The sequence below is a fragment of the Branchiostoma belcheri genome, unplaced genomic scaffold (assembly GCF_001625305.1).
Source record: "Branchiostoma belcheri isolate BF01 breed outbred unplaced genomic scaffold, Haploidv18h27 scaffold129, whole genome shotgun sequence".
Lineage (NCBI taxonomy): Eukaryota > Metazoa > Chordata > Leptocardii > Amphioxiformes > Branchiostomatidae > Branchiostoma > Branchiostoma belcheri.
The window spans coordinates 576458-589741 of NW_017802702.1; the positions used below are offsets into that span (position 1 = coordinate 576458).

The 13284-nt window shown below is 39.8% G+C and overlaps 1 protein-coding gene across 2 annotated transcripts; it reads left to right on the forward strand.

The window, feature by feature from the left end:
* The first annotated feature begins 171 nt into the window (after positions 1 to 171).
* Positions 172 to 12621, forward strand: LOC109463631 (phosphoserine phosphatase-like). Of its 2 annotated transcripts, none has more exons than XM_019760492.1 (7): positions 172 to 326; positions 4391 to 4604; positions 6042 to 6176; positions 8909 to 9054; positions 10290 to 10386; positions 11261 to 11312; positions 12394 to 12621. In XM_019760492.1, the coding sequence occupies exons 2-7, from the start codon at positions 4465 to 4467 to the stop codon at positions 12499 to 12501; spliced, it is 678 nt and encodes a 225-aa protein (XP_019616051.1). In that variant the 5' UTR covers positions 172 to 326; positions 4391 to 4464; the 3' UTR covers positions 12502 to 12621. The 2 variants fall into 2 exon arrangements, with proteins under 2 accessions (XP_019616051.1, XP_019616050.1); XM_019760491.1 differs by lacking the exon at positions 172 to 326 and adding an exon at positions 4029 to 4185.
* The last annotated feature ends 663 nt before the right edge of the window (positions 12622 to 13284 follow it).

Here is a 13284-nt window from a genome sequence, read left to right on the forward strand (position 1 = left end):
ATTATCCCGGATGATATTCTAGCCAATCACGGCTAAGCTCTAAAACCTAATCTTATTGATATTCATGAGTCTGGAGGTGAAAGGTCAGACACGCTAGAGTGTTATTGTAATGCGTTATTAGCAGACAATAAACAAGAATCTTTATGAAGTAAGATTAAACTGTAATTTCCAACACAACAAATTGGACTCACCCAAATGTTCGACTGTACAACTCCAGTCTTTGTCAAGGAATGAGCAATCCACCGCTTCCGTGACGTCACGTCCGTGACGTACATCGAAATACAAGAAACAACTAGTGACTGTGCTCCAACGCTTGGAGAAAAAAGGTGGGCTAAACAGGATTTCTTACAGACAACTATACCAAACTACAGAGGTTCCTCCTAAATGTTATGGTCTTGACCAAAAATACACAAAACTGGTATTCCACTGAGACCAATAGTGAGCAGTATTGGCTCAATCACGTACCCGTGCGCCAAGTTCTTGGTAGATACTCTGTCCCCTCTAGTTGGGAACACTGTACATCACATTAAAAACTCACAACTGTTTGTAGAAAAGATAAAACATGAGCGAGTAGAGGAAGACGAGGAACTACGTTCATACGACGTGACAGCTCTGTTTACCTCAGTGCCAGTAGAAATTAAAGCAGCCGATGTAATCTTACAAAGACTAAAAGAAGACAGCACTTTACCACAACGTTCCAAACTTTCCCCTGAACAGTTGGTGGACTTGTTGAAGGTATGTCTGAACTGTACTTACTTTGTGTATGATGGCATTTTCTACAAACAAATCCATGGAGCTGCCATGGGGTCACCTGTGTCCCCCATTGTGTGTAATCTTTATTTGGAACATTATTTAGAACAACGTGCCATTAAATCTGCCCCACACCCCCCTGTGTGGTGGTACAGATACGTTGATGACACTTTTACCAAGCTTAAGAAGGCGTACGCACAAGAGTTCATAGAACATCTAAATGACCTTGACCCTGACATAAAATTCACATTTGAAGAGGAAGAGAATAGGTCACTAGCCTTTTTGGACACGCTAACAACAGTGAAAGAGGACGGGTCCCTGCAGGTTAAGATATACCGCAAACCCACACATACTGACCAATATTTAAACTTCCATTCTAATCACCCCCTGGAACATAAACTCGGGGTTATCCGCACCCTGTTCCACAGGGCGGAAACAATTATTACTGACCCCCAAGACGTACGGAAGAGGAGAAAGTTCACAGTTCACAGGCACTAAGAAAGTGTGGGTACCCCACTTGGGCTCTAGATAAGGCCAATAGACCAAAACCCACAGTTGGTAACCAGGACCAGTTAGAACAAGAACAAGAGCCCGAATAGAGGCCTAGTTGTCCTGCCCTACAGAAAAGGCCTGAGTGAAGGGCTCAGGAGGATCTTTGCTACATACGGGATTAAGACCTGTTTTAGACCAACCAGAACCCTCCGGAATATACTAATTTCACCAAAGGACAAAACACCAAAGGAAAGCAAATGTGGGGTGCTGTACCACATACAGTGTCAAGGACAGAATTCCAAGGGCCCATGTAAGGAAACCTATATCGGAGAGACTGAAAGATCGCTCAAGGCTAGGTTACAGCCATCCCCCAACAGAGACGGGGGGCGCCACAGACTTTCTGCAACCTATGATCCACTGCTCACGGAGTCACATGTGTTATCTGCGTGACGTCACGGAAGCGGTGGATTGCTCATTCCTTGACTGGAGTTGTACAGTCGAAAATTTGGGTGAGTCCAATTTGTTGTGTTGGAAATTACAGTTTAATCTTACTTCATAATGACTTGTCTACCAACACAGATGAACTTTCAAGATAAAACAAGAATCTTGTCTCCTTTGTCTCCAGCAAGAAGATACATGTTGTGGTCTTGTATAATACTGTCATTATCACATTTCATTTAACAGTTCGGTTACATGGGCGAAATAAGAATTTATTAAAACAGAGTTAAGACTTAGGCCACAGCAAGTAAATTTTTAAGGATGACAGCATTGATTTTCGCCTGATTTTGAAAAAAAAAACAAGAAATTTTGTTGCCTTCTGACAGTGGTCAACATGCCGGAGAATGGCAAAGATGTCTGTTGCCATGCCGGAAGGTGGATGGCAGATAATTAGGACTGAGGAGACAAGAAAAGGCTCTGATTTAATGTTTGTTTCTTACTTTGATGATGATGATGACTTTGATGCAGTGATATGTGATGCCGGCTGTGTATATGTGATGTTCCCACTGATTCAAAACAATTTATACAATGATTGTGTCAAAATTTTAGATTGTAGGAACCTTGTTTTTTTTCGGCCCGCCTTGTTTATTTTTCGCCCGCTCGCATTAGATTCGGAATCTGCGGAGGATGTCATCCATAAAATTTACTTGCTGTGGCCTTATCGCTGTTTTCCTGGGGCTCTGAACCTTTTTCATTGATCGCCAGGTGTCGCAAATATCCCGTGCAGGGCAAACTACTAATAAACCATTTTACACCGGACAGTTGGCGATCATTAAAGTTTTTCCAGTAATTCAGTGATATTTCTCATCAATGTGGGGCGTTTTTTTACCAAACATAAACAGCTGAAAGAGCGGTACCTCAGAACATCTCATTTGGAAGACTAATGACGTGCTAAGCCTAAGGCCCCCCATTCCACTTCGTGGCTCTCTCTCTGCGACCTGAAATTGGGCAGAGCGCGGAGAGAGCGCCGAATTCCACGAGAAGCGTGCTCAAGTGGAATCTCTACGGCGACCTTTCTGCGGAAATAGATAACGAAAGGTTGAACGTTTTATTGCTTTCACGGTTATTCTTGTACATCCTGCATCCTGCTGTGGAATGCAAGGCTGTAAGGACCCCATATCTAGGACGTCGCTCTCACTGTGCTCTCTCTGCGACTGAAATTGCCTGGGCGCGGGAGAGAGCGCTAAGCTAAGGTAACAATGTCTGTACTGCCTAGACCATCTTAGTTCGTGTAAGTATGGTTAACATCGTTGCTACTGCGGTTGCCATGGTGACCAGGTACCAGATAACTGCACAAATATGTTGAAAAAAGAATTCAAAGTTTATCACGATCATATTATTTTTTAAATAAACATATTAAGTTTTGGTGCAATAATGTTACATAATAATGCCTCTTTAACGTTCAAATGCCGAAAAAAATTAAATTCCCAGTAGTTAACAGTCAATAACGACAAATTGGAACGGACCATTGATATTTATGTTATTATTATTATTATCTGTTCGTTACCGTTGTCTTCTTTATTACCCCCGGGGAAGGAGATATCCTTCCGCCAGAAGGTTTTACTATCGTGCGAAACATTTCTGTCAGCAGCTGTTTCTCGCGATCGGCTGGACGGATTTGTCTGGCGTTCGGTATACGTATTGCTATTGGGCTGCAGATGATGCAGAACGTATTCTTTTAATTGCACTGTGTTTATGGGCGTCGAAAAAAAAGATGTTGAAGTGGTCGGGACACCCCCGTGGTCCTGAAAATGGTATTCGTAATGGATTTGCCTGTTGTTAAGGGTTGGGGTGAGGGCACTGCCTGCATATAAATATCTATCTATCTATATCTATGTATCTATGTATTATCTATCTATCTATCTATCTATCTCTCTCTCTCTGGAGTCTGTGGAGGATGTCTTAGGGTTCCTCCTCGTGTCGAATAGCAGACGAATAGATTCTGACCTCCCTTTGTATCAACCTTCCACCCACGCGCTGTCAACCTACTCTGTCCAGACGCAAAACAACCAAAGTCCACCCCCTATAAACCAGAACGGACTAATACTAGATCATACTAGTACGGGGCAGCTTTTCCCGCAAACCCAGTCACCTGTAAGATATATAAAACGCGCTATATATAGTTAGATGTCGTTATAAGCTATGAGATCCGGTATGAACTCTTGCTACCATCTGCCATGAACGTTGTCATGTAATAAATATGCCAACTATTATGGGCAATCCCTCCATTTTGATTGTCCGTCAGAGGACGGCCTTAGTACCTAACGTCTGCTTGGAGATACAGTAGGTCATAGGTTATAGGTGAGGGGTTAAGTTTTCTGTGGCGGCGTGGCGCGTGGACAGTTCCTGCAGTCGGGAGGTCCAACATTCATTTATTTACACCACAAACAATCGATACATACGTACTGCGGACTTTGTCATCGCTCTGAAAGCTTCTTCTTGACGGTAAGATTTCTATAGTACTAGGAAGGTTAAGTTTTTAGTTGAATAATCGGCCTGTTTACTGCAGCTGCTCTCGGCCTCGTAAAGTAGGACAGCTGAGTGGAAAAGTACAGGCGTGCATGTGACACGAGATCGCTTCTGTTGTGCCTCAGGGCCAGGGTTACCTTCACTAATGTTTCTCAAAAAGATGTCTTTATGTTCTTTACAGGCTAAGTCAGGTTAAAGGTTGTCCAACGTTAGTATCGACCAGCAGTCTTGTCTCGGGCACAAATCTACACCACAATGGCGGACCAAGCAGACGTGCGGCGGACCTGGCAGACGGCAGACGCCGTGTGTTTTGACGTGGACAGTACAGTTATCACGGAGGAGGGTCTGGACGAGCTGGCTAACTACTGCGGAGTAGGGGACAGGGTCGCACAGCTGTGAGTACACCTGGGCAAACTTAGGCCACTAAATTCATTTGGGGGAAATTACACTGTCATGTAGCTAAAACCTCAGAACATTTTAGGACATGTTTTAACATTTGATGTTAAGTTTAAGCTATAGAATGATTCTATAGCTAACTTAACATTAAATGTTAAAACATGTCCGTAGTATGGCAGTACAAAGTATTCTTAAAAGAAGTAGACAATATCATGTAGTGTACAATATCACCTTCAAGTTGACATAAAACCCTTCATAAACATCTCCAGAGATAAACATATGTTTATTTAACAAATATTCCCAAAATGACCCGGTAATACATACCAAAATATCAAACATATTATACCACATGAATCACTGCCATTGCCTGACATTTTTTAACAGGCAAAAACACACAATTGCATACACAATTTAATGTCATAATCCTCTTCAACTATTCTGCTTTTTTGGTTTAGATATATTTGATAATTTTAAAGCCTCCTTCGGTCAAGTGTAGTAATGATAGTCTTTAACATGTGGTTCTTTATTGCAACTGAGAACTGATTTTCGTATAATTATGAGTATACTCAAACAGTCTACGTAGTGGATTCATATAGAAATTACATTATTTCCAAGTATTTCTGTATCATCATGTAAAAGGTATATTGCACCAAACATCTAAGACTGGAGTAACTTGTTTTTAGTTACAAGTTTCATTCTGGTAAAGGGAATCTATTGAGTTCAACTATGATATCTGATATATACAGATATCACATACCCTGCTGTCCATTACACAAGGCCTTAGCTTAGGGAAGAACAATGTTTTGTTTCCTGTTTCCTGACCGACCCTAGAATAATCTGCCAACCCTAGAATTTTTTGGGGGTGGACCCCTGCAAGTGCAAGGGACATAATTTTTTTGAGCTGATCAACCTTTTCTAGCTCCATGATCTGACACCTGAGTGATAAAATCTTGTACAATTGGTTTTCTAACAATGGCAGTGAAAATAAGTGTCCTCGTGTACGTTTTACTTTGTTAAACTGTATTGATAAGTTGAACTCCTATATAATATACCACTGAAGTCTAAAAAAGAAAAAGAAAAAAGAAGATTGATTGATTTGATCATGATATTATTCGATGTATGCCTATTTTGGACCGCTTATTCTTCTTTTAATTAAGTTTGTGCTTAAGTTACCTTTAAATTTTATTTTAATTTGCCCTAGATTGTACATAGTTTCCTCAGCGATTATTTTATATTATTATTTTATTGTGTTTGGGGATTGCCCCCCAGGGTGCACTGAAAACCGCCCTCCAGGGTGATTTGTTTCTCTGGTTAAATAAACAATAAACAAACAAACAAGCAAGATAATCTCTACCTACTGACCCTAATTTTTTAGAACTGAAACAGGAAACACAACAGTTTTTTCCCAGTAATGTTTTTTTCCCTGTTCCCCACAGTACTAAAGAAGCCATGGGGAATGGTATGTCTTTCCGTGAAGCCCTGACACTACGGCTGGAGCTCTTCAAACCCAGTCTGCAGACGGTACAGAAGTTTGTGCAGGACCATCCTCCTAAACTCACACCTGGGGTCAAGTAAGGCCAGCACTCTCATTATCATTATCATCATCATCATTCTTATAGGAAAGCAACACAAAAATTGAAAAGCCTACTATACTATGCTAAATAGATACCAAAGTCAAGTTCTCGCTTGTTTCACATAAGTCCGTCATAGTTCTGGGATTTCCCAACATTTAAACTTGCTCCATGATGACAGCTACTTAGATGATAATTAATTTAGATGATGTCATTGATCTACATTTACCAACCATAATGAATAGACCTTTTTAATCTGGCTTTCCTGGGGATGGATTTCCAGGATCTTTCTGAATTGAAAGCCCACAAACTCGTCAATTTCCTCAAATTCGTTGGAAAGTTCCTCGAAATCCATCCCAAGAAAAGTCAAATTAAAAGCACTATTCATTATGGTTGGTAAATGTAGATCAGTGACATCACCTAACTTAATTATCAGGTAAGTAGCTGTCATCACGGCACAAGTTTAAATGTTGGGAAATCCCAGAACTATGACGGACTTATGTAAAACAAGCGAGAACTTGACTTTGGGGTACTAGTATATTTAGCATAGTATAGTTAATCTCCAAGCAGATCTATGGTGGGGGTATCAAATTGGCCAGTTTGATACTGTCTTACCCCCACCATAGATCTGCTTGGAGATTAAGTATAGTAGGATTTTCAATTTTTTGTGTTGCTTTCCTTTAAGTACTGCTTTACCCGATTTACATTGGATTACCAGCAGCTGCACATGTGTTAGTTACAAAACAGGTGACCGGTACAAATAAAAGCAAGGGTAACTGAAGGAGGGGACACTAAAGAACATAAATAACTGAGTCTGTGGGTGTAAAAGACAAGACAAGTGCATTTAGTGTGTTAGTAGCACATATATATATACATATATACAAAACGTGTATGGGCAACTCAATGCAGCAGGGTCCTCGCCAGTCCAGTTTTGAACTGGGAGATGGACTTCGCCTCCGCCACACCAGGCTCAAGTTTGTTCCTGGTATGTTTGATGGTATGAGGGAAGAACGAGAGCCTGTAATTACCTTTGCATTACATTGTATGTAGCAAGCTTAGTGGTGTTGTAGTTAGGCCAAACCAATTTTATATGAAACTTTACTGACACGACAAAAGTACAGAGACTTTCGTAAGGTCTATAACTAAACTAAACTAAACATACATACAGACATATTGGTACAAAAGAATCAATCTACGTACATGATTATGAAAAAAAACCTCAACGTTTTGAGTCTAGGTATCACTTATACTACTTATTCTAATGTCTAAACATTCTTTAATATATTTACCGATTTGTACACAGTATGGGTTGTCACCTTCTAGAATGTAGTGAAATTTATCTATAGCATTAAATGAGACAAATTCTGTTGAGCATGCGGAGAGAAGGTTGAACAGCTTTGTGCGTTTGTCATCATATTGTGAACAATTCATAATAAAGTGGCGCTCATCTTCAATTTCATTTGGACAGGATGGACAAAACCTTTGGTCTCGTGGAATTTTGTGATATCTTCCAATTTCAACATTTAATCTATGGCTACAAATTCTAATCTTAGTAATTGCCCTACGGACTTCAAAATTGTGTACAGAAATACAGAAAGATATTGTTCTTGTCCATACCTCTATTTAACATAGAATAGATAGAAAGTTTTGAATTGTTTTGAATAGAGGTGTGATATTCTTTTATGTATATATCCTGTAAGCGGAGTCGTAAAACACATATATATGATATACTAGTAGGAGTAGGTTCTTGGATTCACCCATGTCATTTTTTTCAGATTTGCCAAAAAGCAGCATTTTACATGTAGGCTCTGAATAACTCTAAAATGCATAACATTTGAAGAAAGTCCCTCCTCTCCAGAGCTGTTACAGCTTTTTTATCTGCCAATTCAGTGAATTGATTAAAGGTTTGAAATTCATTGTTTGAATCATAACCTAGCTTCATTGCATTTGTTGCTTATGTCCCTGGCACTCACTATATTTATGTGTGCCGTACCGTTTCATTTCAAACTGCGGAGAATCCAAATTAACTACACATGCATGCACCTGTTTGGGAAAGATCCTTAGGGGACTTGAGTTTCAAAATCCAAGAACTACAATTTTAATTGACAAAGACCAATAACTCTAAGGCCACACCAATGTAAAAATCGGTGTGGCCTTAGGGTTATTGGTCTTTGTCAATTGAAGATTATATCATTAATGTTTTGAAGTGTTTGTTAATGACATCCGTAGTTGGACAGAATAACTTATAGACCAGAAACTGCAGTCATATGGGTGGAATACACACTTTAAATGATGTAACCTTCTTGGCAAAGGTAATTAGTTAAAGGTTCAAACAAATATAAACTAGTCCAATCTTGATATTTGTTGCAAGTTCTTCTGCTACATTGTAAAGAACTGGTCACACACAGCAGGACTTTGGTGGATCTTCATAGTTTATTGTCCTGCCTCCAGGACTCCTATAGCACCAGAGTGAGGTTCCTGGGTAGGACTATTCTACTGTAAGATAGGGGTGTTCTGTAATAAGAATGGTCTACTTCTAAGATAGGGGGGATTTGTCTGGCAGTGCACATTTGATTCACAGTGGGTTGGTTCACAACAATATTATTACAACACAATCATTAACACTTCGTAGCACGTCACAGTATTTCTGTATCATCATATTGAAGAAGGAATATAAGGTGCACCAAACATATGGACAGTTCTTTTCATACTCTCAATGCTCTTTGTTTCAGGGAGGTGATCTCACTGCTGCAGAAGCGAGGCACGGCCGTGTATCTTGTCTCAGGTGGCTTCTTCAGAATCATAGAGCCGATAGCCCAGCTGGTGGGGGTTCCCACGGAAAACATATTTGCCAACAAACTCTTGTTCAATGACCAGGGTAAGTTCTGCTTTCTTCCTAGTTACAGATTGTACTTTTTATTTAAGGTCACCCCTTATCAAGGTCTTAAGGCTACTGGTAATCAAGGTCACAGATGAAATGGATCAAAACCTAAAATTCCTCACTCACTCACTCACTCACTCACACACACACACACTCACTCAGTCACTCACTCATCACTCACACACTTACTCAGTCAGTCACTCACTCACACACTTACTCAGTCACTCATACTCAGTCACTCACTCAGTCACTCACACACTCAATCACTCACACACTTGCTCACTCAAACACTTACTCAGTCACTCACTCACACACTCAATCACTCACACACTTGCTCACTCACTCAGTTACTCACTCACTCAATCACACAATCAATCAATCACAGACTTGCTCACTCACTCACACGATCAAGGTTAGCTAAATTATGTACCAGTCTGAAGAGTTTTAGGCCATGCCAGTATTTAGTTATGAAAGAAATCAATATTGAGTTAAATTTGAGTCAAAGTTAATCCCCAAACACACCCTGAAAACAGCTGATGTACAACCAGCCAACCATGGCTGAACCTTCTGTCAACACCCATATGTTTCAAACATTTTGAAGCCGAAAACCAGCCAACCACAGGCGACCTTTCTCTCGACCTACTCTCAACTATGTTTGGGGGGGGAGAATCTCCAACTTGGTGAACAAAAACTAATCAGTATACAAAATACTACGGCAAAAATTAGGTTGCCCATCAGAATTTTAGGTTACTCCACCTAGTTACTACTTTCCTCAAATTAAGTAATGTTAAATGCATAAGCCTTTGGCAATATTTCTATAACAGCCTTTAGTTAACTGATTCTAGTAATAGTGATTAATATTTAATTTAGTGAAATTAAAAAACATCTGCCGGATACAGTGGTGCAAGCCAAGTCGGTATGATTTGGAGGGGGGTGGGGGTGTTAAAAATCATTTAGCAGACTGAGTAACCTTGGTTCAAAAATAGGTTGCCCCAAGTTAAATTTGGTTGCCCGGGGCAACTGGGCAAACAGGTATTTTGCACGCTGCGGCCACTAATGCACCCAGTATTTCCTTGGATCTTGCTTCATCAGCAGAAATGGATTTACTGAATAGTCTTGCTCAGAAATAGCTCTTTAGTTGAAGTACACTGACAGGTTGAAAAGCTGCTTTTAAAAAGAAAACTGGAGATGATGCATGTGTATGTATCATATTGTACTGGTGTTGTTTCCAGGGGAGTATGTCACCTTTGACACGGACCAGCCCACCTCAGCTTCGGGGGGGAAGGCAAAGGTGGTACAGCTTCTGAAAGACACTCATGGATACAAGAGGTCAGTTACTGAATTGAGATAATTATGATAATGACATGTTGAGGTCTAAAAATTACCCTAATAAGTATCTGAATGTTATAGCATTAACTGAATGTATTTTAGGAACATGTTGTAGAATTGTCACAGTTTTTTATACTTCAACTTACGAGGGAGGTAATTGTCTAGTGTAATGTTATCCTCATGTTTTTGCTAGTATAAAAGGCATAGGCAACAAAAATCATGTTTTGTACCTTGCATGTCATAAAGATTGAGGCAGAAAGTAGCTATTCAAATTTCAATTGCGTTGCCAATTATTTTTTGTACTTTGCTTATTTCTGTTTAATATGTTGCATACAACATTTTGTAGTAACGTACATATAGAATACAACACGGTGTATTCCGTATCGCCTGAGGTACCAGCCGACCGCGCGTCGGATCGCCCGACGGCCAAATCCGATCCTTGGGAGGGCCGGGACCGAGGGCGATGCGGAATACACCGTGTTATATTTTATTTATGTCATAGTCACCCAAGAAAACACGCCTTTCAATGCAAAATGAGCAAAAATTTGGTATCCCTAAACCAAAAAAATGCAACAACATCAATTCCAACGTCCGAATTCTGTATTTGATTTTCCTAAAGCGGTACACGCGGTTAGGGCGAAAGGCGTTTGAATCGTTCTTTGAAAAATTTGTAAGCCCAAACTGTACGCGTAAAGAACCCCCGGGCCGTACTGCTTAAAAAGTTATCACACGGGCCGGAACACCCGTATCAAACGTAATCGCGGCCCAGGTATGACATAAATGTGTGTATGACATTGTATGGCTTGCTCTTGACAATGCAGACACATGTACATGTACTTAGCTTGACATTTTCAGTCTTTGTTTCTGTTCACAGGGTTGTTGTTGTTGGTGATGGTCTGACTGATGCTGAAGCCTGCCCTCCTGCGGTAGGTCTGTCTCTAACTCATATGGGCACAATAGACCTAGTCTTATACCTTTTCAGGAGTCCCTATCCCAGTAACATACATTTGTAGTACTAGTGAACATTTATACGGATCGTTACCAAATGCCAGTACAGTAGTTAAATGTCAACGACTAAGCTTGACCGGTCATGTTGTACGTAGTAAAGAACCAGCCAGTAGACTTCTACTTTGGAACCCTGACACAAAGAGAAGGACTGGATGCCCAAACATAACACTTAAGAAACTTAAAGAAACTGCATGGAACAGGCTTGGAGGGCCTGGAACTTATTTCAGCAATGAATGACAAGCAATTCTGGAGGTCAAACTTTGTCTGCTCCACATCTTCGGATAATGAACAATGATGATGATTATTACCTTTCTGTGGTTGTAGCTTTCAGGTTTTACTTCTACATACAGATGTATAATAGTGGGGCTGAGTTGTGGGTTTGTGTGTATCTTTGTCCAGAGTACATTCATTGACAGCATGTGGATGAAGGAAGATTGACAGGCAGAATGACAGAGTTGAAAGGTCAGACATAAAAAACAGGGTGAAGAAGATCACAATACATTTTTTTGTACATGTACTTCCCAAAATACATTGATTTTTTGTTTGCAAGTTCATAACTGTACTATTATACAAGCCATGTCAGCACACTTTTTCTTTATACACATATGTCAATTCTCAGGTCTAGGGCTCAAAATTCATTTCAGGCAAGGTGCACCGGTGCACCCAACCTAAAAAATTAGGTTGCACCATATGAAACAAAACCTAATTGCAGGTCTTACTGTCTGCTCCTCTTCTGAGCTTAAATCTAAAATGAGAGCTAACTTCAAAATCTTAAAACTACAACAAAGATTTTATTATTTTTCTGATACTAAGAGACCAAGAATATCCGGTATACTATTATACATTTCTAATGTTAAAAAATTGCGTGCACAAAACCATATTAAGTGCACAACTCCAACTTGGGTGCAGCAAGGTGCACGTGTACCCAGTATTTCGAGCCCAGATTCTGCAGGCTCCATTCTGACAACTCTCTATCTCTCTCTCACTCTCTCTGTTCAGGAAGCGTTTATCGGCTTTGGAGGAAACGTTCTCAGAAAGAGTGTCCAGGAGAAGGCCAAGTGGTTTGTGACCAGCTTTACTGAACTGGCAGAACCTCTGCAGTCCTGACCAAACCAAGCTGAAGATTCACTATCATCAAATTAAGGCCACACCAATTTAATTTGTTGTTTCTCGGATTTTTTTCTGAAAAAAATCAGCAGCGACAGGGCCAAAAAAAAAGAGAAAAAAACAGGCCAAGGCACCCCATGATAGCTGGAAATGTTACAATATGAGCCATGAAGTGAACATACCAGGCTGGTTTATAATTCAAACAATAGATTTTGAACTTTTAATGAAACAAAATTGCATTGTTACATTGAAAAACTTGAGAAGTAGGAAGAAAAGGACTTTTTTGAACTGTTGGGGCCAAAATATGTCTTTCATTGATTATGCATTTTGCAGTTAATTTATACCGAATTTTTTTTTTTTTTTGTAAATCAAAAAAAAATGGACAGGGCGATCCGAGAAGCAGCAAATTAAATTGGTGTGGCCTAATGTAGATTATTTGAACTCTTCCAGGTCAGAGGGCACTACTTCATCATGTAGTACACGTTGTACCTTTGTTTAGCGACCATTACAGATGTCATTAATGCAACTAGAAAGTTGAAAGTATTTAGTAGTAACTGTTGTTTTACTTGACCAATGTGATTGTTCTGCTTCTTGTTGTTCTGCTGTTTAGAGCAAAAACAATCATTCTGACTGCATGTGATATTTAATATTTATTATTGAAATATTCCTTTCCTTGAATAATGTTCACATCATTATGCTAGATAGTCTACTAGTCTTTGTTATCTGTGAAACTTATAATAAGTGTAGGATATTTGGTGTACTAGACTGTTCACACATAACCAT

Bases quoted from the DNA above. Each gene is read 5' to 3' on its own strand.
- LOC109463631 (XM_019760492.1), top strand. From the start codon at position 4,465: ATGGCGGACCAAGCAGACGTGCGGCGGACCTGGCAGACGGCAGACGCC. The intron at 6,177-8,908 runs GTAAGGCCAGCA...TCTTTGTTTCAG, and splicing joins AAACTCACACCTGGGGTCAA to GGAGGTGATCTCACTGCTGC. The intron at 11,313-12,393 runs GTAGGTCTGTCT...CTCTCTGTTCAG, and splicing joins CTGAAGCCTGCCCTCCTGCG to GAAGCGTTTATCGGCTTTGG.